Genomic DNA, 27,771 nt, shown 5'->3' with positions numbered 1-27,771 from the left:
GCAAGTAGTCAGACCGGAGGAAGGGAGAACCGACTGGGGAATGCATCTCTCAGGATTAATAGTTTCTGAATCAAATGTTTTAAAATTAAGTTACAGACTAGTTTGCTGCTACTTCTCTCTAGCACAGGCTTCCTTTTCAAATTAAAGCTTGTTTGGTACTATTCTTCTTTCCAAATGTCTGCAGAACTTGATTACCAAGGCTTCCACAGTAGGCTAGCAGGTCTCTTAATATGGGTAGAACAGTATCATACCTACTTCTCTGAAGACACTGCTACATCCTGTATATCCGTATCAATTTTAGCCTTCTAATTTCAAACAGCATCTGTTCTAAGTGACTTTTTAACAAAAATGACATCTCCTTCTGCCAAAATAAGAGGCAGGCAGTGTGCTCTTAGGTTAGGCCAAGAGATGACAGCTGCTGATGTGCCTTGCTGAGTTTTCACCACCTGGTGAGATTCTAGAAGTTGTATTGTTTTATTTTGCGCTAGTCTAATAAATTAATTGAAAGCTTTCACTCCATTCCCAAGAGAAAAAAAATTTCCATTATCTATTTTGAAAATGCCAAGAAGGTTACTGTGGGAACAGGTTTTGATGCTAGGTCATTAAAATACCGGTGTCTGCTGCAAAAGGTCATTGATATGGACGTTGCACCCAAACAAATGAATAAAGGAAACTCATCCGGTCCTGGTCCTCAAGAGTGACATTTCCAGATGATTTGTTAACTGCTTGCTGTGAAAAGCAAATCATGACTCATCAGTGCCCTCCAGCAGGGAACACTCAGTTCTAGGAAGGAAGAGGGAGAAACTTTAACATGTTATATATTGTCTAACCTGAAAAGCAAGAGCACCTTAGCACAGAATGGGCAAGCACTACACAAAAGTTCAGAAAGCAGCCAAATAAGAGAGTTGCGGTCTTTGTTCCATACTTAACGCTCAGTGTTTGCACAGAAGCTTTTCCCTGGAGGAAAGTGTCTTTTTGGGCACACTTTTCATCTGACTATGACCTGCTAATTAATCCTTCTAGCAAACCTAAAGGGTAAATGTTGGTATTTCTGTGCTGGGAGGTGTAAGTGAACTTGCACTTTTTCCCTTTGTGGTGCAGTCCCTTCTTCTATTCCTCCTCTCTAAGCAATACATCACAAGGGGGCACACATTCTAAGTTCCAGGACTCCAAGGCTAGGAGAATGGTCTTTTGCTGTTGTCCCGTCGTAAATCAAACTTGCGTGCCAGTGATGGAGGTGACAGATGGGCATTTTTGTATTTATCCAAGCTGGTTAAAATACAAACCACGAGTAGGCAGGTCAGGACTCACGGGCTGTCACAAGCAGGCGTTGCTCAGCGTGTATCTAAGGCAATGGCACAAGGGATTTCCCTGAGCTTCCCTGAGCACATTGTGCTGCTTGTAACTTCTCAAGTTTCCTGTTGGTTTTTTCATCTTCCAGTTTTCCTCCTGGTTCTTTTTGGCATCATTAATTCAAAACCTCTGTATTTTATCTCAATAAACTTTTATATGCAGAGAAGACCCCCCCCATTTAGGTGAACTGAAGAAGCACACATTACTTTTATTACCTTAGAGCTTCCCCCTCCCTCTGCCACTCTCTGCATTACAGCTTCATTGTACTGTGTGCAAATAAAGAACTGACCTGCTGCAAAAAAAAACATGGGGTAGGTATGTATTGCTGTAACAGAGCAGAAGGGCATCTTGGAGACGGCTCTCTTCTCCTCTACCTGATTTTATCTCTGACTCTGAAAGAACCCACATTTTAGCAGGAAATGGCCACAGGCCAGGCTAAAGATGTAGTATTAGACAGCCAAGACTAAGTTATAACAAGTTTATCCCAGCAGAAGATGTCATTTTGGGTAGCAATTCCAATGAAAGAGTTAAAGGTTCATAGGGAGCAGGAGGGTTGGCTCAAAGAATCAGGGCCTCTGCTAAGAAGGATTAGTGTAGTAACAGATCACCTGCCAGCTCATTACCATGACGTGCACCTCCTGAGCCCCTGGATCCAGCCACAGCTCCCAAACAGAAGATCTTTAAATCAGCATTGCTGGAGAAAAACACTATCTGAACACACAACTCGTTACAAAAGAAAAATCAAGGTAAGACCACTGCTTACAATTACCAGCTATTTCCTATTTACGAGCACACATTATTTGTGTCTTTTTTGTTTCAAATATAGTTTAACAGAATGTTGCTTGTTGGAATTTTTTGGTAAGTCTTCTCTCTTTTTAAGCAAGAGAAATGTATTTCACCAAGCCCACTTGCTTTCTTGACTGCATTAGAAAAATCATTATAACGATTACTTGCCTCAGAGGACACTATAGCTTGGGGGTAAAAGCAATTTATATAAAGATGGGCTTTTAAGCTTGAGCATGTTTGTCAATGAATAACACAAGCCTTGTTCATCTTTGTGCTCAGTGGAGTTGAGGTATAGGAGGAGCCTGTTAGGATAGCATATCCAACTGTCTTTGTTTGGTACATTCTTCTAAAACACTGTCTCAGTGGGGAAAAAAAGTGTATGTAGGACTAGATTTTTGGAAGATACAAAGTAGTTTCTGAATATTAAGTATTTTTTCAAAGGCATCTTAGGATGTTCTGTGCTTTTCTTACCTAGCCTTGGCCTGTGATAGGCCATCTCATAACCCAGGTATGAATTTCTGTATGAGTCCAGTATCTAAACAGCCTTGAAGGCCAAGTCTTCCTATCTAAGATTAATGGAAAACTCTTGCTCTCATCAGTTTTCCATATGAAAGAATTACTCTTCAACTGACTTTCAACAGTAGATAAATTTTGCTCTTACTTTGAGATGGAGTCCTCTTAGCCCGGGCTAATAGCAACTCGGTCAAGGCATTCAGAGAGTAACTAACATCAGTCCTTCACCTTTGTTGGAGCACTGTCAGTGGAAGAAGGGGAATTCTCCTCCAAACCTGTTGTAGCTCTGAGAAGTAACAGTAAGGGAAATCAGAGGCTTGGGAAGAGAGCACAAACAAGTGCTGAGCACTCTTAAGATTTAGCTTGCCTGAGAGACTAAAATTGCTCTCCCTGGTAGAGTTTTGATGAGCATGCAGCAGCTGCAGGCCTTGTTGTTTCATGTGCAGAACAGTGCCTGTACGTGATTTTGGCAGCTTTGCTGCTCTGTGAGATCTTAGGGGTATGGGCTAAACTAGAGATTAAAAGCTGTTAAGGTCAGAGTTGCAACTTCTCAGAAAGAATGGGAAACAGTTTTACAGCAAAAGAAAGGAGGACATGAACTTCTTTATCCTTCTGGACTGGAGGTAAAATTTATGTTAAGTTGCTTAGATTACATTTATCCTGCAATATCTCTGCATGTTAGGAGTGAGTCATCTGAGGATTAATGAATGAATGAATGATTTCATCAGAATGAAATAATGTGATGCGCCCTGAGATGATAAACAGTGAGGTAGGGCCACACTGCTGTTCTACAAACATACTGAAATTCAACTGCATGATGATAACGTGCTTTTTCTAGCACGTTCTAGCATATTTCTGACAACAGAGGCATTGCTTCTTAATGCCCATATCAGTTAACCACTGGACATCTGCAGCTTTCTTAAATACATACAGTAGTGAAGTGAATTTGTCTGAGGAACTTGGAGCTATTAAGACTGTTTCAGTCTGCCACAGAAGTTCAAAACTATTTGCCAGTAAACGATGACGTGCAATTATTTGCTTAAGTATCTTCTATCTTGGTCTGAAGCGTCCAGCAAGGTGAAGGCCACTGCTCTGGATGTGCGTTGTTTGGTTCAATGCTACCATCTTTCGTTAGCTCAGACTGATGTTTATGTTCTGTTGATTCTTGGTCTTTGCTGGCGGCAGATGGTATTTGCGCAGCAGACATGACACCTCTTGCATAGGCATTCATCTCTCCTTCAACAATGGGGTCTTGCTGGCATGGATTATATGATCTTTCAGAAAAGCCAATATAGTCGTGGTCAACAACTATTGCACCTTGTAAGAAGTAATGGTTGTCTGTAAAAGGAAAATACCTTTTAAAGCAGATTTTTCTAGTTCAGTAAAAGTCATTGATGTACTTAAACACAAACAAAATAATATTAAGATGTTTGTTAACTTACTTTTCAAAGCAATTTCAATAATAAGGCAAGAATGTTTAACAGCAGTCAACAGCAGTTTGATAATACGGATTTCCTAGTTTCACCAAGCATCAAATGTTCAGTTACATCTTGTACATCCACGAAATAGTGCTTGCACTGCTTCACGTTAACAGTTTTTCTTTGCAATGTCAATCAACTAGCTTGAGGTCTGCCACAGTCACCTACTTAACTAACACCTGAAATGAATGGATATGTGGCTTCTTCTATTCTGTGCATCCTCACATAGAAAGAAGTAGTTACTCTAGACTCTCGCTAGGAAGTCTCAGTGCAGCATAGTTTTTGGGGTTTTTTTAATAGAAATTAAGAAACAAAATTATGAACCGTACATGTTGAGAACACAGATTTTTAGAAATTAGAGAATGATGTTGATTGTTACTGTATAGTACCACTGGATATTTCTTCTATCTGATATGTGGTGAAGTGTTTGATTTGTTCCCAGTCAGTTCCAATAAAATGAAAATTGCCTGACCTGTTAATTTAGAAATGTAATACTTAATGTGGGGTTAACACTTTCTTGTTTTGAAAGATGATGTTAAGGCCTGTTTTCTTGCTCACACGAAGGTAAAACAAGGTGTTCTGCTAAATCAGAAGAGCCGTTCAGCAGGGAAGTCATCTCTATACAGGGGCTACAAATTCCTTTGAGATGTAGGTGCAAAGAGGCACCTTTCTGGGAGCTACTGTGGAGCAGATTCTGCACTTCTCTGGCTATGTTTCTCAACGGATGTGTCCTAAATCTGCCTATTTGCACTCCTGAAACATTAAGTACTAACCCAGATTAACCCACATTCAGACAACAAAAATGCTGCTTCAGACATGTATGTGTGATGATTTAAGGTGCCCTGGAACCTCTGCCTAGCTGTAGAGTTAGACAGGTAGCAAGCAACCCAGGTTTACCCAGACTGTGGGTAAACCCCACAGTCAGTTATTAGTGCAGATAATGCCTGTACCGAGAGCTCTATCAGTACATTGCCTCAGGATTCACCTTTCGACTAGGTTATGAAACAAAAAAAAATCTTGCTAGTAGTAGCCCTTTCTTACCTTCATATCATTCTTTCTTACCTAAAAAATGAGGACTGCATTTTCAGGCTTTGTCTCACTGTTCAAAAAACCAAGACACATACTTGTAAAGTGTGATTAAACAGATGTGAGATGCCCTGCTCCAAAATCATATGTGTAAGCAAAGTACTGACAACACCTTTAAATTTGGTAAGCAAGGCCATGACAAATATCCTCATCTGAGATGTACCTTTTCACATTTCACAAAAAGCACTGCACATGCTTTCTTCCCATTCAAGGTTATGCAAAGGGATAGCCAACAGGCTGTTAGGCCACAGTATTAAGTAACAGACGTAGTAAATAAGTAATAGACCAAAAAAAAAAAGAAAAAAATCCACCCTTGCTAATAGAGAGTTCTTTGTTACAAATACATGCATGTTCCCTTCTGGATGAAAAAGGAATCCTTCACTGCCAAGTTCTCCTTCTCTTATTCAACTGAAATAATGCTTTCTTTCTTGAATTCTGTTAGGCCATTTGATAATGGCTGATAATTGCTTTGGCAAAACCTGGTTTACTTCCCTCCACAATTTAAACAGGTACAAATATCCATCTAGAATTTTAAGCTTTGTAAATACTTATAATCCACTGAACTTTCTGCTGGTATCAGACAACTAATCTTTAATCACTTGTTAGGAAAGGGGAAGAAAATCTACGTTTACTTACAGCCTCTGCAGTAGTTAGCGATGAACATATTAGACTCTGCTCCTACAAAGATATCTGGACTGAACTTGTTTATGCTGCGAATCACTTCAAAGTCATTGTAATAGCTGGAAATGAGGGGTGCTATTTGCATGCATGAAATTATGCACCTAACTTTCTCCTTATGGCTCTGCAATTCTATGAAGCACTGAAAGCCACAAAATGATTGTCTAACAGTTAAGAGTGTTGTCCAGGAGAAATAACATGAAATTGGTGTCTTAGTTGTGTAATCCGTGATGGAGGCTGACAACTGGCAGACAGGATCGGCTTTTCCCATTAAGTTCCAGAATTAGTTTTAGCTTTGCAAATCCCCCAGTTTTAAGAGACAGTGGAAGAGATGACCATCCCAGTGCTAATTATACATTTGCAAGAACCAAAGCTTAACCACACATGCCATGCAGGAGAAAATTGGTCTCTTTTTTTTTTTTTTTCCAGGAACCCTAAACCAAATAGTAGCTTATTCTGTGGCAAAGGTCTTCCAGACACTGAGCTATTAATTTTTTTCTAAATGTCTGAAGTGACTCAGAGACAGCATGGTAGAGGCAACTTTAATGGAAGCTATTTTTAAAGCACTTTAAATATGATTCATTAGCTCTGTTCTCTGCTCTGCGTGGGTTTCAAGCTAGTCACACTCGCTGTTCTCCTTATGAGATTACAGTATTGTCCTGTGTATTGTCCTGTGTCCTTGCAATTCACACTGGTGAGTGATGCTTGTTCACTATCATAACCTCACCCAATACCAAGACAGGACAGAAAAGTTAAATATACACACACACACACAATACACACACATACCTTGTTCACTGGACCCTCTTACGTATGGCTTAAGGTGAGACATTTTGATGGGTCTTTTCAGCCTGGATCCTGTGGCATCTCTTAATATTGCACAGCCATTATCTGTGATATAATCTATAATACAAGGACCAACCCATTCTGACTGGAAACGACCATCCTTCCACCAGTTTTTTCTCTGTCTGAGGACTTCATGCCCAACTTTAAGGCAAAGGGGATTTAACTGTTTTGGCTTCCTTTTGACAGTGATCTTGTTTCTGGCTTTCTGTTCATCTGAAGTGATTTTCACTATCTGCAGGAAGAAACAGATGAATTACATTTTCTTTTCCTAAGAACAACCACGTATTGTCCTAGCATTGATTAATACTGCAGAAGCATAACGTTAACAGTCTTCGGATACGTGTAATTCATAGCATATGCAACTGAAAAGTTTTCAAGAAATTGATTTTATCTTCATGTTCTAAATCAGTACTCCACAGGCAATGGTTTTAAACCTCCTTTGATATGCAGACCTCTGTCAAACGTGAATGTCCTGGCAAAAGGAAAAAAAACCTCCTGTTTTCTCATTTACTCCTTCTGCATACACATGTGCACATGTCCACTAGGATCCAGGCATCACAGTGAGAAAAAACTCACTGGTCTAAAAGGTTTGTTTCACTTTACATTTCAAGTCTTCCCACCTTATGTCTCTTCAGTTTTCTTGCCAATAGCATTTGAACATATAATATTTACCTGACAGTCTGAGGTTTTCTCTTCCTCCAGCGCTTGACTGGCTTTTTTAATTGCTTCAAATATTTTGGCAAACATGCAGTCTTCTCCTTCCACACACACATTTGTTGGATCAACCACACAGGGGTTACGATTAAACATTTGGAAATATGGGGTGCTTTGATCTGGCTCCTATGTAAGTGGGGAGCAAAAGGCAAGAAAATTAGGCAAACAGCTTCGCGGGTACTTTGGGGGACTTCAGTGCCAACACTCATCAAAAGAGGAAGAGCCTTCACATACCACATTAGTCAAATTAAAAGCATAGGCAATAGCAGATAAATGTTCATCCCAATCATTTGGATGGTCTGTGCAATACTTGTTAAGGAAAGCTTTGATTGTCTTGCATGTTCTTTCATTTGCATCATCTGTCTGAGGATAAGACAATACTATTTGTTTCATTCCAAAGACCGCAAATAGTTCTTTGTTTATCTTTAAAAATAAAAGAAGAACATAATTATTGAATGTTTTCCTGTTCTGTATCACAGTTCTAGTAAATGAATTCAGTACAGCTCTGCACTCCTCTATTGCAGAGATGGTGATTGAGCACAAGTCTTATATACATATACCCACGTAACAGTTCACATTTAAGAGTGAGAGTTAAAGTATGGCTTAGGAGCCAGCAATTGATGGTTTCTAAACAGAGTTCTGCCACTCAGGTTGTCAGTTCCTCCGTATCAGAGCCTCTTTTACACCTCTGTAGTCTCTTCTATATGTATCATCTTTGAGAGGATTAAGAAATGTAAAGCTCTTCAGAATCACTACATCTTAGGGTATTTTTGACATCGGTCTGTCTATTATACTGGCCAATATAATATGAACGGATGAAGTACAGCCAAGCGTTGGAGAATGAAAGCCTGTGCCAGTTCTATCGAGTGACAAAACCTGGACTATGACCTTTGAGAAGTTATTTTGTATTTACTCTTCATCCAATGAATAAATCCCTGAGAAATGTTACATAATGTTACAATTACAAATAATTGGTTTGTCATTTTCATGTTGACTGTAATTGTTTTTTTAAAAAGGGAAAAAAGATTCAGGTACCATATCTACAGTTTTTTTCCAAGAATGGTCTAAAATGTAAAGGTAATAGAAGCAAAACTACCTTTCTTGACAGAAAGAAATCATCCAAGTAAAGCCTTACCTGATGAACAAGCTCCTGCCCTTGATCAATAGGCATTTTTTGAGGCGGTCCATACAAGAAAAACACATTTATGATTGCCTTGGCAATTTCAGCTGCTGAAGTATCACGCACTGGCAAGATAACAGTCCATTTGGTGAACAAATCTGTCATCACAATGATGTACATGTGGCTTCTGTTGGTTGCATTAAAAGGTCCTATTAGGTCTATAGTAACTGCCGCCCAAGGGTCCTCGGCTTTGATAGGGCGTGCTGTGGGTGCTGCGATGGCTGTATTCTTTGCCACTTGGCAATGCTGGCAAGCATACACCTAGTGCAGAAACCAGGGAAGAAGCTCTCAATACAGAGTGGTGGCGAGCGTTTAAAACAATCGATAGGATAATAATATGAAGCCTCTTTATTCCTCCGTAAGTCAGGTCAGACTTCGCTACACCACACAAATTCATTTTAGCATTTTTTTTTTCTTACAATCATTTTTTACCCTTAGATTTTTCTGCCCCAGGATAAAAACAAAATAAAACCAACCAAAAAACAGTGAAGGCCAGGAGAAGGACACACACAGGAGTTCACAGCTGAAAGCACGGTGCTCTTTCAAGTCCACAGCGTAAATTTATATCCGTTACCCTCTGTAAATACTAATGGACTTACAAAGCACTCTGGGATCAGAAGAGGAAAGTCCTAATCGTTCCCCTTTTAGTTCTACTGTGTATGCTGCGGCTGATCAGCATGGGTGGTATACACAGAAGCTGCTGTTGCATCACACAGACAGGTGTGATATACAGGACAGGTCCTCTTTGCCCAAGCCTGAACTGAAAGCAAAGACTCATTTTCAGATGAGATTACCGTTACACAGAGGATCTAAATTTTCATGTGATGCACAGTCTGATAGCAACAATAACTTGGCCACGAAGGACAGCATTTACACACGTTTTGTTCAGGGATCAGATTCTGCCCAGGGATTGTGCCAACGTATCTTTGGATGAAAGAGGAAAAGGAACCGTCCCAAGCAGGGATGTGTTTGATAGTCTTTCCCAAACATACCTCATTCAAAGGCAGAGACTCAGGTTTTGTCTTTGCACCTGCCAAGCACCATTTTGGCCAGCTGTATGCATTGGGGATGGTAGACTGCATCCTAACAAAGATACCTAAGAGGCCATGCAAGAGAAATGCCTCTCAAAGACCAAATGTGCCCTGCACATTGATAGGCAGAATGACTCCCCTCCATTGGACAGTGTATGGCAATATGCAAGCCGCATGGTCAAGCAGTAAAAGGAAGAAAGAGGAAGCACTACGCATTGACAAGAAGACCGTTTAAAATTTGATTATAAACTTGTGTTCCCTTATTACTGAGAGGTAAAGGTGCGTGCTGTATCAGTGTCAAACCCACAATACATGATTCTGTGTATTTATCCGTGACTTACATAAAAAGTGCTTACTTGCTCATAACTTAAGGAAACTATTTTCAAAACCTCTCTTGCTGACAGTACATGTCAGCTTGAAACACTGATCTGGAGTACAGTTCTCAAAACCCCTATATGACCCACTAAAAGCCAGTGAAGTTCAGACTGTTCAAAACGTACAAATACTTAGAGTTGTTCTTTTTCCCTGAGGAGATTTGTGTCCCTAAGACCCTCAGGAGCTTCTGTAAACGAATGTTAGGTAAAGCATGAGTTCAGTATTTTTGTCACCCAAAAGAGAGATGAATCTTGTGAAACTTGCAAAATGTTTATAATAAAGACTACATTAAAAAAAATAAGAAGTAGTTATGAGCCCGTACCCACTGTTTGACATCGTTTGTTACAGAAGTCCAGTAGTAATTAGATTCCACTAAAGTCAGTGTCCTCGATATGCCATGATGAGTGCCTGCAGCATTTTCGTGGCATTTCTCAAGCACCTTCTTCTTCTCTTCATCTGAAACAATTACCAAGCGCATTTGTTTTCTGTCTTTTCCAACATAGAACAACTTATTTTCTGAAAGAAGAAAGAAAATACCAATAAACTATATACTAGCAGTTAGTCTTTTTGAGTTGTTTAGTTTACTTAAACTGTGGGCATGATTCCGTATGGATTTTTTTAAGTCTACTTCATTTTTTATTTTGTGCAAAAATAAAGTTTCTTTGTTTACAAATATTTTAATTATTTCTCTCCTAGGACCATTTGTTTACAAGTTTATTAACCTGGGTACGAGGCAATCACGCTGTAACCAGAGTAAGTCAGAACGCAAACTATGCTCCTACAGGAAGTCTCACTGAAACACAAGCTAACGCTGCGGAGGGTGGGGGGGAGAGGGAGTAATACATGTTAGAAGATGAAACCCATTGCCTGCCTGTGAGCAACCTCACTTTCTGACCCATACCTTTAATTCCTCTCTACTTTCTCCCTGTGGAAGTTTGGAAGGTTTGCTGGGACTGAAAAAGGAGAGTTGACTACAAAGACTGACACGCTGCCAACTGTCTTCACAGGGCTACAATAAAACAGGGACGGGCAGGGAGACTCCGCGGTGACAGAAGCACAACAGATGGCAAAGCCATCCTTGCATTTCCGACCAGCCGTGCACGGAGCGCCCCAGACTGGGCCAAACATTCCTCGTCTATCGCTGCAGATCAGCACTTCTCTTTTGGAAGTCCTTGAATCATGGATACCAATTGCTGCGTGCTGCCCCAGTATCTAAAACAAGGTTTGGCTTTTCACATGGAAAAGTAAATACTTTCTGTTAAGGACCAAAGCAGATTGAGCTTCTATGTCTGCAAACATTGTTATATATTAACAAGGGATAGGCAGGGGTGTTTGTTTTATACAGCATGTGTATAAAGATCAGAGAGTATGCTGCAGAGCAAGACACCTTTTTGCTTTTTTTTTTTTTTTTTTTTTTTAATATCAGCAAATCTTCACTTAAAAATCCATTTTCCAATGCAGATTGAGAGAATATTTTTACCTTTGAAAACAAATTTTTTGGCTGCTCTTCTGATTCCACTTCTTTCACTCGATAACGTTGTAGGATGATACTCCCCGGTTCGTTTGTAGTATGCAATCTGTCTCAGGTGGAGCCCACCGTTTTTTCCACTCCGGACCATTGCTAACCTGAACAACATGCACAACATTTGTTAGATGAAGCAACTGCCGCAGCAGCACACCTTCAGTTTTTACTGGCTTCCTTGTAGTTTAGAGAGAGGCAGCCTGACAACATAGCACGTTTGCTAATCTAATTGCGCTCTCCTTCCCCAAAGCCTAAGTCAGCTATATTTTAATCCCTTTGATTGCTCCATGTGCTTTTAAGCTTTTTGCATCCCAGAGATATTACACCTTCCACTGCAGCGCTCTCAATAACCCCACGCTATCAGTAGCGCAGCTGATAAGGACAGGGTGCTCGACCCATCACGTACAGGCTGCGGTGCAGATCGGGTCAGTCGGGAAGCAAGGCAGTCCGACTTTCAGAAAGACTGTATGTAACAGTCACAGGTGAGAAACAACAACTGTTTTGCCAGCCCATATAATTGAACCCTCCAGCTGTATACAAAGCTGAATTTGTCAACTTTTATTTTAAAACGTCTAAACAATGGCACCTTCCACTGTATTCTTTGGGGACCAGAGAGAACAAAATTGCTCTTCCTGTCTTAAACAGTTGGCTAGCCCTCAAATATAGGGGTTTTGGAGATTAGATGCATCCAAACAGTCATTCTGACGGGAAAAACACCAAACAAACATATAGACAAATAGAAGAGAAGTAACTCCCCAGACAGAGACTGCCACAGAAATTCATGTTGTTCATTAATTCATCTGGCAATTAGATTCTGAAATCCCAAGTCAGATTCTGCATTTAAGGCAACAATTAATTCCCTGACGTGGGCTTGCTTCTCTGATTACAATAATAAACTAAAATGCCATCATTAAAGTGCATCATTGGCATAGGAAAAGCTTGAGTCTAGCAATAATAGCTTCAGAATAATTACAAATTAATGACAAGCAACAGGCAGACATATTCACGCAGGCTCCATCGATATTTCAGTGGGGTTTTTTCTTTTTTGTTGTTTAAATCTGCTCCAGCAGCGATGAACACATAGATGGGACGGCAGTTTGATCTCGCTCTGATTGACTTCTGCTTGGAGACCGACATCTCATAATTTCTTAATGAATGCTGGTCATCCACAGCATTAAGCAAATTTTCCCCTTATCCTTGCGATGTCCCCATGTTAGACAACGTGACAAGATGCAGCCTGCTAGAAAGAATAATCAGTATGTTTGCCACATCTGCTAAGGGGCATATAATTATGAGGAAATGACAGTATCCAAGCACTCTGGAACCTGTATCATTTCATTATACGCGGATGCTATTTGAACACTAAGTGTGTGCGTCAGGATGTTTATTTTTCAGCTTGCAGATTTTAACCTGCCTTTATTAAACTGGAGGTGGGGAAGGGGTAAATAGCTCTATACTGGTTATAACTGCTTGAACATTTAATCTATTTTCCCCCGAAAATTAAGTGCTATGTGTATTTTCTGCTAGTGTTATTTATAGAATATCATATTCTACACATATAGCAGGGCTAACCATTGCTTCGTTATCAGTGTCAAATGCATGCCAGGAACTTCACAGTTCAAACGAATGACAAGACCTTTGCTCCACAGAATATCTAATTTTGTACAAGTTAGACCTGGCTTTTGCAAACAGCCAAGTCTCTTGTCACAGAATATTACAATTTTATTTTAAAGCAAAATTCTTGTGGACCAGAGAACTGGCACAGATAAGCTTTTTACCACTGCATTCCTCTACACCAGGAAAGAGGCTATGTAAGCACAGCAAGGGAGCAGAGCCAGAACATAATCCTCATTCTAGGGATCTTGACTGGCACAGTAGCTTTTTGGAAGTTTTTAACCTGGTAGTATGAAGCAATCGACCGAGTTGCTCATTTGATAATGAACAGCAGGGAAGAAGGTTAGGCTACCATGATAAAATTACTTATAACTATTTTTGCAAAGCAGCTGCTTAACTAGCATTTCTGTCAGTAAAAGAGTACTGGGGAAGAACAGTTAAGATGTTCTGTATACCAGGGACATGCATTCAAGCCTGACTCAGGGCTTCTGCCAAAGGCCAGCGCTGCAGTTACCCAAGCATGGCTAGAAGTCCAACTGGCCATATGCTATCACTGCTTTTCCTGGCTGTGGAAGCTTGGGTGTCTTAACCATTGGGATGATGGACTGTTTTGGCTCAATGCAGACGTTCACATATGGCAAGAAAATAAGATGTGCCAGGGCAAAACAATCTTTATTCTTGCAGCGTTTTTTTAACTCATCGTGTTAAAAAATGTTGCCAGAGGCTGTGCGTGTTCTGCATGAAGTACATGGTTTTTAGTTCTGACAAAATGAAGTTGCACAACATTAAGATACATCACGGCAGGGCCACAGCGCTTGTACTTCAGCTAAAAGGGGATTCCAACCTCATTCCAGCAATGGCAGTTTCTATTACCAAAAGTTTGGAAGCACATCCACCAGCTGATGAAGAAAGAACATATTATCCACATACATCTAGTCTTTTTAGTAAAATCCAGATGCAGCACACTGTTAAGTGCTTCACTACTCTGCTGGATTGATGCCTAAAAGGCAAGCACTAGATGAGTTTCCTTCCGGGATATTTCTTATGTCTCTATTAATTTATTTTCAATAATTTGATCTTTTAAGTTGTCTCATCTTAAAAAAATATAATTTCTGAAAACAACAGATCACGTTATTTCCCATTTTTGTTATTTTGGAATAAACCATGTTACTTCTGGTCAGTCATGTGCTACTATCAGTAACCATAATCATAGCACACACTCAAAAAAATCAAAGCCTTAGAGTCAATGACCGATCTCTTAATGCCTTTGAAATAGGGAAAGAATATATTGTATTACAGACAAAAGACTTTGATAAGGAGACAAACTTCAGCAGCAGGGCTCTTTTTGCTTTAGTGTCTTTGCAGAAATGGCCATACCTACTGACACTTACTTTCCTTTATAATGCCCTTTTTTAATCACATAATCACCGCTGCAAATCTTTTCAGTCCAGCTTTTGAACCCTTCCTCTTCCTCACTTTGCAATTCCTACCAGAGGAAGTCCCCACACTCTTGAATACCTATTTTAACGTCTTAAGTGCTTCCCGAAAAAGAGACATCCCATCATTTACCTTCCTCACTAGTTTTATAAAGTGTGGCTGTACAAAATATCTGCCGTTTTTAGAGCGCTTTTTAATATATATATTATATATATATTTATATGTATAAAAATACACCCCCACATATATATACATACATATATATATACACACATACATATATATATATATACGTATATGTATATTCCGCTCTGACGCTGCGCTTAACACATTGCTGGCGCTGTTAAACCGCCACGCACAGGGCCGGGCCAAGACGGAAGCTGTTCTCCACACGACGGCGCCGCCGCCGCCGCGCCGCAGGCGGCCAGACCGCGCACCCCTAACGGCCGCCGGGGCGAGCCCGGCGCGCGCGCACCTCAAAGCCCGCGCTCCCTTCACCCCGCCGCCTCGCCTGCAAACGCGAGGGCGCAAAGCTTCCGCGCCCTGCCCCGCCCCCGGCGCCGCCAGGACTACAGCCCCCAGCATGCACCGCGGCCCCAGAACCACCAACCACAATCCGCGGGTGAGCGTTGACGGGTGGCTCCAGGGCGGCAAGAGCTGCGCAGGCGCCCGGAGACACCGGCGCGATCTTTTTCCCCCCTTCCCTCCTCCCCCCACCCCGTCGATGCCCGCCCCCTCCTGCGGGCGCCGCGGGGATCTTGAACACACACCTGCTCCCGTAGAGGTATCAGCGCAATCCGTCCCGCGGGGCACGGCCCGCTGCTGTCACTTCCTCCCCACCTGGCGAGGCGCAGCGCCGGCCCTCGCACCCGGGACTTTTGTGGCGCCGCCGGAAGTGGTGCAGGGGAGGAGGCGGGGCGCGGCAGGCGGGGCGGGGCCGTGCCGTGCCGTGCCGTGCCGTGCCGGCGCGCGGAGGGAGGGAGGCGGCGGCGGCTCCTCAATGGGAGGCGAGGGCGCAGGCGGCGCCATGCGCGGCGGCGGCGGCGGCGCGCGCAGGTGAGGCGGTTTTTCCTCCGTGCCGCCTCGGGCTCCCTCGCCCCTTCCCCTCCCTCCCTTCCCCCGCCGCCGGGGATGCGGAGGGTCCCGCTCTGCCTCTTGCGGTTGGCTCCGCGCCGCCTGCCGCAGCCCCCGCTCGGCGGCAGCCAGGGGCCGGCCCGGGCCGGGGGGGCGGCGCGGCGGCGGCCGTTGCCGACGGCGGCCGTTACCGTGCGGACGCGGAGCCTCCGGCGGCGCGGCCCTAACGGAAGCGCGGAGCCAACGGGCGTGCGGGGCGCGGGTGCGGACGGCGGCTGCCCGCTCTCTAGCGAGCGTGTCCCAGGTAGCCCCGGCTCACCTGGCCGTTCCCTCTTCCCGTGGGCCGTCCTCGGCTGGATTCAGCCCTACTGTTTGATGGCAGAATGGCTAAAACCCCTTCTAGTCCCCTTTGTTTTCTGAGCAGACCTAACGCATGTACTGCCTCGCAAGCGAGAATCTCCTTTGAAACACGGCAGGCATGGCCAGTAAATGCAAATGTCTAGGGTTTTTCTCCCCCGCGATGTTGTGGTTTACGCATTGGATTGGAAGTCAGGAATTTCGCAAGTTCTGCTGGACGCAGCCGCCGCTTGCCCGGAGCAGTAGTACTGAAGCAGTACTGAAGTAGTACTGCCAGGAGCTCGCAGCGCGCCGTGCTCTCGGGAAGGCTGCGTGGCTTTCCGAGTGCAAAGACGCACGTAGGGTGGCAGGCAGCGTTCCCAAATGTGGGTTTGATGTTCCTCCTCTTAAAGCTTTGTACTGTGGGCTCTGTGTTAATGTACTGAAAGCTGACAATAAATTCAGTGTAAAATTACTTGAGGTAAGGGAGAGTGTTATTTACACGTGATCAAGCTGGAGAAGAAAAGCAGCTGTAACCTGAGAATAAGTTGGAGGGAGATGAAATGGGTGGTGTATAGATAGAGGGGCCTGTGTAATATTTCTGCTTGTTGTAATGGTGTTTTCCTGCACCTAGGAACTTTACCCAGTATAGGTAAACTTCAAGTATTGAGTATTAGTATACTGCTTTCCTGACGTATTTTCTGCTAGTAGCAGTTCATTTTGTAGTTAGCCGTTCTCCTTGCAAAACTGGAAGACTGGGAGCTAGAGCCTAGTATCACAACCACAGTGAAATTAGTGGTTTCCTCTCTCATCCAGACCACTTGTGTCAAGTGCTATGTAACCTGAAAAGCTGCTCCTTACACTTGTGTTTGTATGGTATTTCTGCAGCCCATTGAATCTTTTTAAGTGCTGTTTTCCTTTGTCTATTAGAGCTGCTGCTTGCCTATCTTCTCTAGATCCTTTCTGTGTTGTTTTTATAAGCTGGTAGCAAGGCCAAGCTTTTTTTGTCCAGGGTATCAAAATTCCTGGAGAATTTTGCCTTTGCTTTGGTGGAAACGTGTGTGATTGTCTCAGGGCTATTTTAAATGAAGGGAGGCATTTAAGCGTATCAGTTTCAACTAGTTTTAATTCATCCCATAACAAAAATATGGTTGTTATGTAAAACTCTTTTTGGCAGGGAGAGTTGACTGATGTAATATGCCCCTTTTATGTTCCGCATTTGGGAAATATGAATTTTTGTACTACTTGCATTATCTTGCTTGACTGATATGTTTTGTGGAAGTATGCTTCTGGTAATTGTGGTTAGAAAGGATCAGGCCTCTCGACACTGAGTTTATTGTAACTTTGATAAAGAATTTTTGGCAATACTTTCTCATCTTTGCAAAACCTCTTATCTCTGAAAAGTTAAACTAACTAGTTCTACTGTCTGGGCGAATATAGAGAAGCTGTTCTGATGTATTTGAAGGGAGGTCTTTAAAAATCAGTTTTCTTTAAAACATTCAGACTTGCCACTAATGTAACCATCTTTTATGGCTGATGCATGTGATGTGCTTGACAAGACTTGATTTAGAAATGAACTTGGAGGACGTGAAGGTTATCTGTACTGTGGCTCAGCAGGAGGCAATTGCAATGCATGCCGCGTGTCAGTTTGTAGTAGTGTTTGCCAGTATTAAAAAATACTCCTTTCCTGTCTTGGAGAGGACAGTGATATTTGCCAGACTGGATTTTATTTAGTTATTTATTTATTTTAGACCTCCAAGGTTGTTCTGACACTACTGTTGGAGGTTTGCAATGGTTCATTTTGCAATTTAGACCCCACGACTGCTAAAGGGTTGAACGATGAAGCACTGTGATAGTGCAGTGTTTGGGGCTTCTTCATGCTCTTGACTGAGTGTTAGTGAACGTCATTGAGTATGATGAAAGGTCATACTTCAGCTAGTGAGATATTGGGGTAAAAATAAGTTCTTTAAGCAAAGAGCTTGGTAAGGGAAAGATTAAGGTGTTTACCCGGAAAAGATATTTTGTTTAAAGCTTGGTAATTCTAAATGACTAAAAATATTTTGATTTACTCTGTAGAATTACTAGAGAAGAAAGCAAACACGGGAAACCCAGCCAAGTAATTAATGTTTGAAAAATGTAACAGTTGTCTGTTAAGGCTAGAAATCTCTTTCATCCACAGCTTAAAAGGCATGTCTTCCCACTCTGCAAAGCTGGCTTCTTAATGCAGCCCTAGTTCACGTGGCAGGTTACAGCTCTGAACTTCTAGCATCCTGGGCTCAGCTACTGTAATATGGGAAGGTCAGATGGAAACCTTACTTTAGGGACACCAGTTAGGTAGCACAGTTTTAGGAAAATAGTTCAAGTCCCTGGGAAAAGATTTAGGCAACTGCAATTAGTTGGCTAGCCGAGCTACATAATATTTCAAGAAATGTAAGTATTTATTGTAAAGTAAGTGCTGGTAAGATGGGAATTTCTGTCTCTTTAGAGTTTTGGCGAGATTTTACACGTTCTTTCTCTTCTGTTTGGAATTCAGAGCACCGAGCCCTCTGCTGTAAGTAGAAACCCAGTGGCCCACCTTTGAGGAAAACTGCTGGTGTGTGAGGGAAGTGGAGTTAGACCATAGCAGCCTAGCGGTTAGAACACTTGAATTGAGTAGGAGAAATATCATTTCTATTCCTTCCTCTGTCCGTAGTTTCAAGTCCTGCTTTTCTGTTTATCAGAAAAACGTCCTAACCACCAAGCCAAAAAAAAGTCTGAATAACAGTACTTGTATGCTCTACTACTGAAGATGAAGTACAGGTAACAGTGCAAGAGTGATATGGCCAGGAAAAGTGTTTGGAGCGCTTATCTGATGGGGAAGACTTCTGTCTCCTCTTCAAAATGTTTCTTCCAGTCTCCATAGAGCTCAGTGGAGTGAAACTGAAAGATTAGTCTCAATTTCAGAGTGGGTGCTGCTATAATTTTGCTGGTGGAGTAATGCATAAAGTAGTATATAAGAATGCTTTTGGAGCACTGTACAAAATATTTGTTGTGTGTGTAAAGAAAATTTAGCATGTTCACATTGTCATTAAAGCTAGGTTATGGCTTTTCATCTGACAGTCTGAAAGCCACATTTGACTTGCAGGTGCAACCAAGTGTCTGGCTAAAAGCAACAAATAATAAAAAAGTACTCTTCAACTTCTGTTTTGTAAAATTTCTGTTGTGTCACCTCTTCCTGACTGATTCTGGAGATTGCCCTACTCCATCACTTCTAATGAAGGAGACTGGGACTAGCAGGCAGAGCTGACACACTCAACTGGGAGTCTGAACAGGACAAAAGTCCTTATATAAGGTGCAGGATTTGGGGTGTGGGGAAAGGAAGATGGTAAAGGTGTGGCTGTCCCTGTACTGGAGTGTGGAGCAAGCTGTGGTGGGTCCTGAGAGAGTTTGGGAGGAGAGGGGGTGGGTTGCAGCTCCCCAACTGGGGCAAGGAGCTGCTTTTGAATGGAGTAAAGGGAGTGAGAAGGGATGTACCTCAGTAATTTTATTGATTCAATGCATGGGTGTGAATCACTCTTTGCCCTTGTCAATACGCTGGTCTGTCCATCCTTCTAATTGTTTTCATATGACCTCCCGGGGTGGGGGGTGTCTAAATCTTGCATTTGATTTCCTGGTAAAATACTTACATAATGCAAAAGAAACTTCTGAAAAGCTTCTATTAATGCATAGATTACTTATTGTAAGGGAAGATGCCTGAATGTTGTGAAATCTAGACCTTGATGTTGATTTAATGCATTATCGTTGCAGGAGACACGTTCCCTGTCACAGAATGTAGTAACCTTATGTTATATTGTTAGTTCAGCTGTGGCCAAGAAGCTTTTAGAATTCTCGTTTACTTTGCTTCCTTTTCTACCCTATTTCTTGACTTATTTCTTCTGTTATATAGATCAGCTCAATTGTTTGGCAATCCAGTGGGACTGAGCAAAGCAGAGAGAGGAAGGTGGGAATAAACTTCTTAAGGCTTTGTTGTTGGAGTTCTTACTTGATGATGAGAGCTAAAGGCTTTTCATAATTTCGTGGTTGTTAACTAGACTTAGGCCACTGGACTTTGTACGTTTCAGTAGTTACTGGAAACCGCTATATCCTTTTGTGTTTTCTGTATGTGTTATGTTTCATTTGATGTAGTCCTTCTTGTGCGTGCAAACTATCAGCACGCTAAAACTGTAACGTTCTTTGTGGTTTGGGGATGTCAGAAAAGAGCTGTTCTATGTCGTCTTTTAGGTTTAGTCTGTCTCAGTAATGGGCTGACAGCTACTACTAGCCACCTCATAGGATGTATGGTAGAACAGAACAACATTTGTGTGTAAATATTTATGTTATGTAATACTGAAGATGTGACACAGTAGACATTGAATATTTAAGTAGACTGGAGAGCCAAGTATCTGTTGCTATATAAGTTACCATGCTAATCAACAAGTGATTTATGGTTTGCTCACAGTATTGTCTTCAGCAATTTCTGTGTCTTTGCATCCTTTCCCTCCTCTTCTGCCTTCTCTGTCCTCTCACCTTTTTCTTCCTCTTCCTGATCCTATGTCAGACCCAAGAAAATGTCATTAGTGAACATGGGCCTTGTTTGTAGTTCAAGAGTCTACGTTTAAATCTGAATTATTACCAAATTTGTTTGGATCATCTGTAGAAAGGTATTATACATATGCATAAAACACTCAGGTCCTTACACTTGGGATCTTATATTGAAGCTTTGCAGCTGTGATACTTGTTTGTATCAGCTGTCTCAGCATGCAAACTCTTGTGTTTTTGTTCTTCCTGTGTCCCTCTCGATTCCCCCCCATCTCCCCTGCATTGTCTCTGCATGAGCAGCAACCCAACAAACTGCCCTTCTTTGGTGACTTGCTACATGAGCGGTCACGTTGCACAGGCAGGATTCTAAAACAGATAAAAACATCTTTCAGCAATCGTGAGGCAGACATCATTGTCACCATATTCGGTAACTGCCAGGTAGGGAGAAACCTTCTCATTTGCAGGCCTCTTAAGTATTCCTTGTCTCTGCACTTTAGATCAGAAGCATAAATGTATCTGAAAAATGTAAAGATTCCCAGGAAAAAACCCAACCTCCAGCTTGCTTTAGAAGACTTTGGTTAGATGATGTTTATTCAGAACATCTAACGTACTACTTACTGCTAAATGTAATATAGGCTGTTAATGAAAATGTTAGGCACAGCAGTTCTAAAAATGTCGAAAGTTTTTTTGATATCTTTCTTAGGCCACCTAAAAATGGCTCTTAAAGCCATTCAGTTTTTCACTTCTTAATTTGAATTGGAGGAAACTGATAGTGGACTCCTAGCAGTTTGAATAAGCTTGCAGTGGTAAGAACTGAAACTTCAAAAGGGGCAATGCTTTGGGGGAAGGGTGTCGTTTTAGTTTTTTAGTACAGAATCATATAACAGGTGAGTACCAGTTATGCTTTTTGTACAGTTATTTGTTTACACTGCACAATGTAAATGGAACAAAGGTGTTTTTGAATTGTTTTCTTATAATGGCATTTCCAAAAGAAGTTTTCATGTGTTGCTCCTGATTTAGAAGTTCCTTATGGCTGTCCTGTGTATGGTATGGTTTTTCTTTGCAATTACAAGTGAGAAACACTTACTCTAGTTTTGGTCTATTACTTTTCGTTAGAGTATACAGAGATAGTTTGTTCTTTTGGTAGCTATGCTTATGCCAAAAAAAAAAAAAAAAAAAGCTGGAGGAATGCTTACCTTCTTTTCCAAAAGTCATATTTTTATAGGTGTTTTATAACAGCTGTTAAAACTTTGAGCCCTTTCAGATCATTGCTCCTGTGTTGAGCTGCTTTGTTGCTGACAGTTACTGGAATGCTGATTTCATGGTCTAAGTAAATATGGGAAATACCAAGGCTGGATTCCTGAGCTGCTATAACACGTGGAGTGGGTACAGGAAAACTATTTGAAGGATTATCTATTTAACATTTGTTAGAGACTGCTTTTTGGTTTGTGAAACCTCTTTAGGAATTTATTTGTGGAAGTATCAGAAAAAGTCTGTAGAATACCCCGACTGAGTGTTTAGCAGGCTACCAAAATCTGTGATTCAAGTACAACCCTATCTGTATATTAATGGTTAAATTTATCTATGTATAATTTTATCTATTCAGAATATTACCTTTGAATACCTTTTATTAGTAAGCATTAATAGTAGGGATCAAACTTAAGGGTTTTTGCTTCTCTTTGTCATTAGGCTATTTTAGTGCCATCTGACTTTTTCAGGGAAAAGCTGAGATTGGTTTGTTTTGCTAATGTAAAGTGAGTAAATTTACTAATGTTTTTCCTTAAGCAGGTGTTTTTGTTGCTTTTTTTTTCCCTTCCCCTTTTTTTTGGGTGATCATGAATAGGAAATTTTAGGACAGGCAGAGTGAACAGGCCATACGTTTGGTTGAAAGTTCTTTAAAAGAAAACGACACTGGTAAACTGGTGTTCAGAAATAACAGATTTTTAATCTGTAAGCTGTAAAATAGAACCCTTGCATAACAGCTGAGGTTTAAAGGGAACATAATCTAATTTGCTTCACCTTGAAAGGTTATTGCACAGGAGGAGATTGTTGCCTGGATCTTCTGGCCGTTACCCCATTGGAAATGGATCAGTGTATGTTCCAGTAGAAAGCTCTGGGTTTTATCTTGCTTAGTTTGCGGTCTTCTCTGGTTGAGGTATGCATGAAATCTTTTAATCTTCTCTGTCTAATGAGGCTTATGCTTATGCATCTGGTATGAGAGGATATAACATAGAGCGTCCCTGCCTCTATTTTACTGCTGCTCGCTTCTTAATACAGAAGACCGGGCGCTGGAAAGACTTCTTCGTTGCTGCCTATGGTAGGCAGCAAGATGGAATTCTGCTTAAAACACAGTATGTTAGAAGCTTCTCCTGTCACCATCAAAACACCCCTGACAGTGCTTCCAGAGGAACTGAGACTTCGTTTCAGAAGAAAGCTCCATCTTCTTGCTTTGTCATTTGTTATTTCTCCTTGGCATACAATTTGCGAACCATATATTAATCCAACGACTGTCTTTCTACCACATGTTGGTTGCTACGCTTTCTGTTGACCTCAGATTACTGTGGTTGTTTTAGGAGGCTTCTATAAATTATTCACTGCAGTTCGTCCTTTATCTTCAGATTTTTCTTTCCGTTGTCCCTTTTCTTGGACTTGTCTTATTCCACACACCACAAGAAAGAACAGGTTCCTTAATTTTTATAGCAGCCAAAGCATTTGGAGGAGAAGGAACTTAATTCTTATCTCTAAAAGTATTTGCTCTGTAAATAAAGAATTTAGTCATTTCTGTCATGACACAAATTTATGCTAATGACAGTAGCTTACAGCGTCTGCTGACTGAAAGATAAACTGAAAATCATCAGCTATCGGAATGCCAATTTCTGTGGAATTCAGCTAGTCCATGCAGTAGTAGTTTACAAGACTGCAAAAGGGTCAGTATCTTTTCTTGATTCTGTATCTCTGGCCTTATTTTTACAAACTCAAAATTCTTGTTATTCCCTACTATTGCAAACTGGCCCAATCTAGCAATTCATATACTTGGATAATTGATTTTTGAAATGAGTTCATCCCAAGATTTCTGTTGCTTGATCCATGGTCCTTACGCTAGTTTTCTCTCCTTAGGAGAGAGAAAATTGCAAAATAAATTTCACAGAATCACAGAATCGTTTAGGTTGGAAGGGACCTCTGGAGATCATCTAGTCCAACCTCCCTGCTCAAGCAGGGTCACCTAGAGCATATTGCCCAGGATCACATCCAGACGGCTTTTGAATATCTCCAGCGAAGGAGACTCCACCACCTCTCTGGGCAACCTGTTCCAATGCTCTGTCACCCTCACAGTGAAGAAGTTTTTTCTCAGGTTCAGACGGAACTTCCTGTGGTTCAGTTTCTGCCCATTGCCTCTTGTCCTGTTGCTGGGCACCACGGAGAAGAGGCTGGCCTCATCCTCTTGACACTCCCCCTTCAGATACTTGTACACGTTGATGAGATCCCCTCTCAATCTTCTCTTCTCCAGGCTGAACAGGCCCAGCTCTTGCAGTCTTTCTTCATAGGAGAGGTGCTCCAGCCCTCTAATCATCTTGGTAGCCCTCCGCTGGACTCTCTCCAGGAGTGCCATGTCCCTCTTGTACTGGGGAGCCCAGAACTGGACACAGTACTCCAGGTGAGGCCTCACCAGGGCTGAGGAGAGGGGCAGGATCACCTCCCTCGACCTGCTGGCAACACTCTGCCTAATGCACCCCAGGAGACCATTGGCCTTCTTGGCCACCAGGGCACACTGCTGGCTCAGGTTTAACTTGTTGTCCACCAGCACTCCCAGGTCCTTCTCGGCAGAGCTACTTTCCAGCAGGTCAACCCCCAGCTTGTACTGGTGCATGGGATTATTCCTGCCTAGGTGCAGGACCTTGCACTTGCCTTTGTTGAACTTCAGGAGGTTCCTCTCGGCCCACCTCTCCAGCCTCTCCAGGTCCCTCTGAAGGGCAGCACAGTCTTCTGGTGTGTCAGCCTCTCCCCCCAGTTTAGTATCATCAGCAAACTTGCTGAGGGTGCACTCTGTCCCTTCCTCCAGGTCATTGATGAATATATTGAACAAGACTGGACCCAGGACTGACCCCTGGGGGACACCACTAGCCACAGGCCTCCAACTAGACTCTGCGCCATTCACCACAACCCTCTGAGCTCGGCCATCCAGCCAGTTCTCAATCCACCTCACCGTCCACTCATCTAGCTCACACTTCCTGAGCTTACCTAGGAGGATGTGATGGGAGACAGTGTCCAAAGCCTTGCTGAAGTCCAGGTAGACAACATCCACTGCTCTGCCCTCATCTACCCAGCCAGTCATTCCGTCATAGAAGGCTATCAGATTGGTCAAGCATGATTTCCCTTTGGCGAATCCATGCTGACTACTCCTGATCACCTTCTTGTCCTCCAGATGCTTAGTGATGACCTTCAGGAGGAGCTGTTCCATCACCTTTCCAGGGATGGAGGTGAGGCTGACAGGCCTGTAGTTTCCTGCCTCCTCCTTCTTGCCCTTTTTGAAGACTGGTGTGACATTGACTTACTTCCAGTCCTCAGGCACCTCTCCTGATCTCCAGGGCCTTTCAAAGATGATGGAGAGTGGCCTAGCGATAACATCCGCCAGCTCCCTCAGCACTCGTGGGTGCATCCCATCGGGGCCCATGGATTTGTGGATGTCAAGTTTGGACAAAAGATCTCTAACCTGATCCTCCTCAAACAAGGGAGAGTCTTTCTTTCTCCAGCCTTCCTCTCTTGTCTCCAAGGTCTGGAATTCCTCAGGACTGGCCTTAGCAGTGAAGACAGAAGCAAAGAAGGCATTCAATAACTCTGCCTTCTCTGTATCCTTCGTCACCAGGGCACCCGCCCCATTCAGCAGCGGGCCCACATTTTCCCTAGTCTTCCTTTTGCTATTGATGTATTTGAAGAAGGCCTTCTTGTTGTCCTTAATTTAATACTATATCTGCTCAACTGAGAAAAATCTGTATTCTGAGTAGGCATTGAGGTAGCTATGCTTAGTTATTTTTTTAAAACTATAGTTCTCTAATCTTGAAGAAAGCTCCCAAACAGCAGTTGGAGTCCGGCAAGACGTATCTTGCCAAGTTGCATTTTCTGTGTCTCTGGGGCAGGCTGAGGATGGTTTTTCAAACCAAATATACAAATGTTTGCCTCACAGTCACAGTTTGTCTTATCTTCTCTAGATTTATGAATGCATATTCTTACCAGTCTTCCTGTAATGCTGAATGCACGCTCCTCCGGAAGAGCTAGAGAGGCTCATCTGCAGCTGAAAAGTATATGCTCAGGAAGAGGGTGCTTGTTCTTCTCCAAACTAATATATTGAGGATATTGTCAACTGATCTAAGAAACGTCCATAAGATAAATTCCTCTAGCAGTATGTTAAGTTAGGTGCATGCCTTGCAACTTACTTGTTAGAAGACACAAAAGACAGCACCTACAGAGGGTGAACAGTGTGATAAATCCTGCAGAAAACAATCTGCTAACCACAAAGGTGAGCGTTCAAAGTCTGTGTTCCGTAAGTGAAGCTCCCCTTGGTAGATCTGTTTGCCATCAATAAGACCAACAAACACATTCCAGATTCTTGAGTGAGTAAAATGAAGAAACACTAAGTTTCAAATAGACTTGCTTATCCGTCCTGTTGGGGAATTCTATTTGCCAGGCTATCTTTGTCTGATTTGTGGACGGGTTGTGCTTTTCCCATCAGTCTTTGTGTGGTTTCTTAGCTACCTGCTTTGAGAAATGATCGCTTCAGGTAAGAGAGATTCAAGTACCGCTAGAGACAGACCCTCATAGCGTGGCTATTTGATATTAATGTCAGATTCCTTGTTATGTTTTTAAAAATACTGTCATCGTGATCCGAGGTGCAGAGTAACATGGCTTTTTGACATACTGAGGTTAACCGAAAAAGCTTCGTCATCCACAATTAGTGGATTTTTAGGTTAGTTAACTGCAGTTCTCTAAGGAGAGCTAGGCATGTTTCATTCTCCTTCTAAGAGAAGTTGTGTGTTAAAGTGGTGCCCAGCAGCCGCCTTTGGGAACAAAGGTCATCTTATGTTAAGTGCAGTGCATGTCTTCATTCATCTTCAAGAGATGGTATCGCATCCAATATTTTCCTCCTTCCATGAACTTACCTAATCACTTTTTGAACCCGTACAGGTTTATAGAATCAAAAACATCTGGACTTCCAAAGCATAATTATGTATACTGTGAGGGAAAAAACTCTTCTTTTTCTCTTCCACTTGCTAGTCTTTGCCCTCAAGCAAAACATTAGAAGCGATAATGAACAGTCATACCCTATTTTCCTTCTCCGTTGCTGATGATCTTGTAGATTTGTCATGCCTCAATTGTTTACCCTTTTCTTTGCATTCTCCCCCTTTTTCTGAAGAGGAAGTGACAAGAACTTCATGAATGTGGCGCAATAGTGCATCATGATTTGTACCGTGGCCTTACAGAGAGTTATGCTTTTATTCTGTATTATCTCACTTATGCTTTAGGGATAGCTGTAAAATATTGCAATACCTCCTTCAGCTTCTCGTGACCAAATTGAGAATGATTTTTTTTCATTGGCCTGGTGAGGAACTCACCTGACTAATTAATTATACTTTTAAATGTGAGAGTACTTAGAGAATTGGGGGGGGGGACAAACTGTCTTGAGAGGAACTGTTAAACATTATTGTCGTTTTTCTTAAGATTGGATCCAATTCTTTGACTCAATTTTATCTTTAATACTATTTCAAAATTCTGAATTAGTTGTCAGTGTATGTTGTCAATAACCTCTGCCTTGCTGAATCTTACTTGAAACAACATTTGGACAGCTTGCTTTCTTCACCGTTTCATAAAAGGGGTTCTCTCAGTACTCTAATTTCTAACTCTCACGTGGCAGCAAAATGAATTGTTTGAAGTTTAATTATGTTCTTGTTGCTTGAAACACAAACGGCTGCAGTTTGAGATGATAAAAGAATGTAATTTTTATTAATGGGATTGAAACAGCAGGTGTGTAGCAAATATATTTAAGAGTGGAATCCCTTGCTGTCACTCCAAGATCCCAGTGTGTCTGTTGTTTAGACCTCAGCTTTTCTGTATCTGAAGCAGCTGTATTGTTTGTCCATGCTTAATCTATTGCTCTCTGACTTACGGCAGGTAACTTTTGCTCTGTTTACCACCCCC

General features: G+C 42.0%; 2 protein-coding genes and 1 long non-coding RNA gene across 35 annotated transcripts in view; 2 read left to right on the top strand and 1 right to left on the bottom strand.

Moving 5' to 3' along the window:
- Positions 1–1,981: 1,981 nt before the first annotated feature.
- On the top strand, positions 1,982–11,415 carry LOC138064410 (uncharacterized). Its single transcript, XR_011137657.1, has 3 exons — positions 1,982–2,099; positions 10,737–10,793; positions 11,048–11,415. It is a non-coding gene; the product is annotated as an uncharacterized lncRNA (long non-coding RNA).
- Positions 2,093–16,055, bottom strand: GIN1 (gypsy retrotransposon integrase 1). Of its 12 annotated transcripts, none has more exons than XM_068926826.1 (9): positions 15,384–15,513; positions 12,536–12,802; positions 11,521–11,666; positions 10,363–10,556; positions 8,590–8,895; positions 7,689–7,877; positions 7,413–7,580; positions 6,684–6,972; positions 2,093–3,990 (listed from the first exon to the last, which is right to left on the bottom strand). In XM_068926826.1, the coding sequence occupies exons 2-9, from the start codon at positions 12,697–12,699 to the stop codon at positions 3,692–3,694; spliced, it is 1,755 nt and encodes a 584-aa protein (XP_068782927.1). In that variant the 5' UTR covers positions 12,700–12,802; positions 15,384–15,513; the 3' UTR covers positions 2,093–3,691. The 12 variants fall into 12 exon arrangements, with proteins under 12 accessions (XP_068782927.1, XP_068782928.1, XP_068782930.1 ...); XM_068926827.1 differs by having other exon boundaries at positions 12,536–12,799; XM_068926829.1 differs by having other exon boundaries at positions 7,689–7,817; positions 12,536–12,799.
- The window catches only part of PPIP5K2 (diphosphoinositol pentakisphosphate kinase 2), a 54,454-nt gene continuing 41,924 nt past the window's right edge, over positions 15,242–27,771 (top strand). For 14 of the 22 annotated variants that reach the window (XM_068926811.1, XM_068926804.1, XM_068926817.1 and 11 more), the window contains exon 1: positions 15,539–15,669. The gene's annotated coding sequence lies outside the window, so the exon portion shown is untranslated. Of the gene's footprint in view, positions 15,398–15,538; positions 15,670–27,771 lie in introns of those variants that run through there. The other 8 variants (XM_068926823.1, XM_068926822.1, XM_068926825.1 and 5 more) reach the window with 5 other exon arrangements.

This window comes from Struthio camelus, chromosome Z (genome assembly GCF_040807025.1).
Source record: "Struthio camelus isolate bStrCam1 chromosome Z, bStrCam1.hap1, whole genome shotgun sequence".
Classification (NCBI taxonomy): domain Eukaryota; kingdom Metazoa; phylum Chordata; class Aves; order Struthioniformes; family Struthionidae; genus Struthio; species Struthio camelus.
The sequence above is the reverse complement of the archived record's forward strand: the minus strand, read 5'-3'. Positions and strand labels throughout refer to the sequence as shown.

Coding starts and splice junctions, on each gene's coding strand:
- GIN1 (XM_068926826.1), bottom strand. CDS start 12,699: ATGTCGGTCTCCAAGCAGAAGTCAATCAGAGCGAGATCAAACTGCCGT. Junction 7,878..8,589: donor GGCAGGAGCTTGTTCATCAG/GTAAGGCTTTAC, acceptor TTATTTTTAAAG/ATAAACAAAGAACTATTTGC. Junction 6,973..7,412: donor AGAAAACCTCAGACTGTCAG/GTAAATATTATA, acceptor TTCTTCCTGCAG/ATAGTGAAAATCACTTCAGA.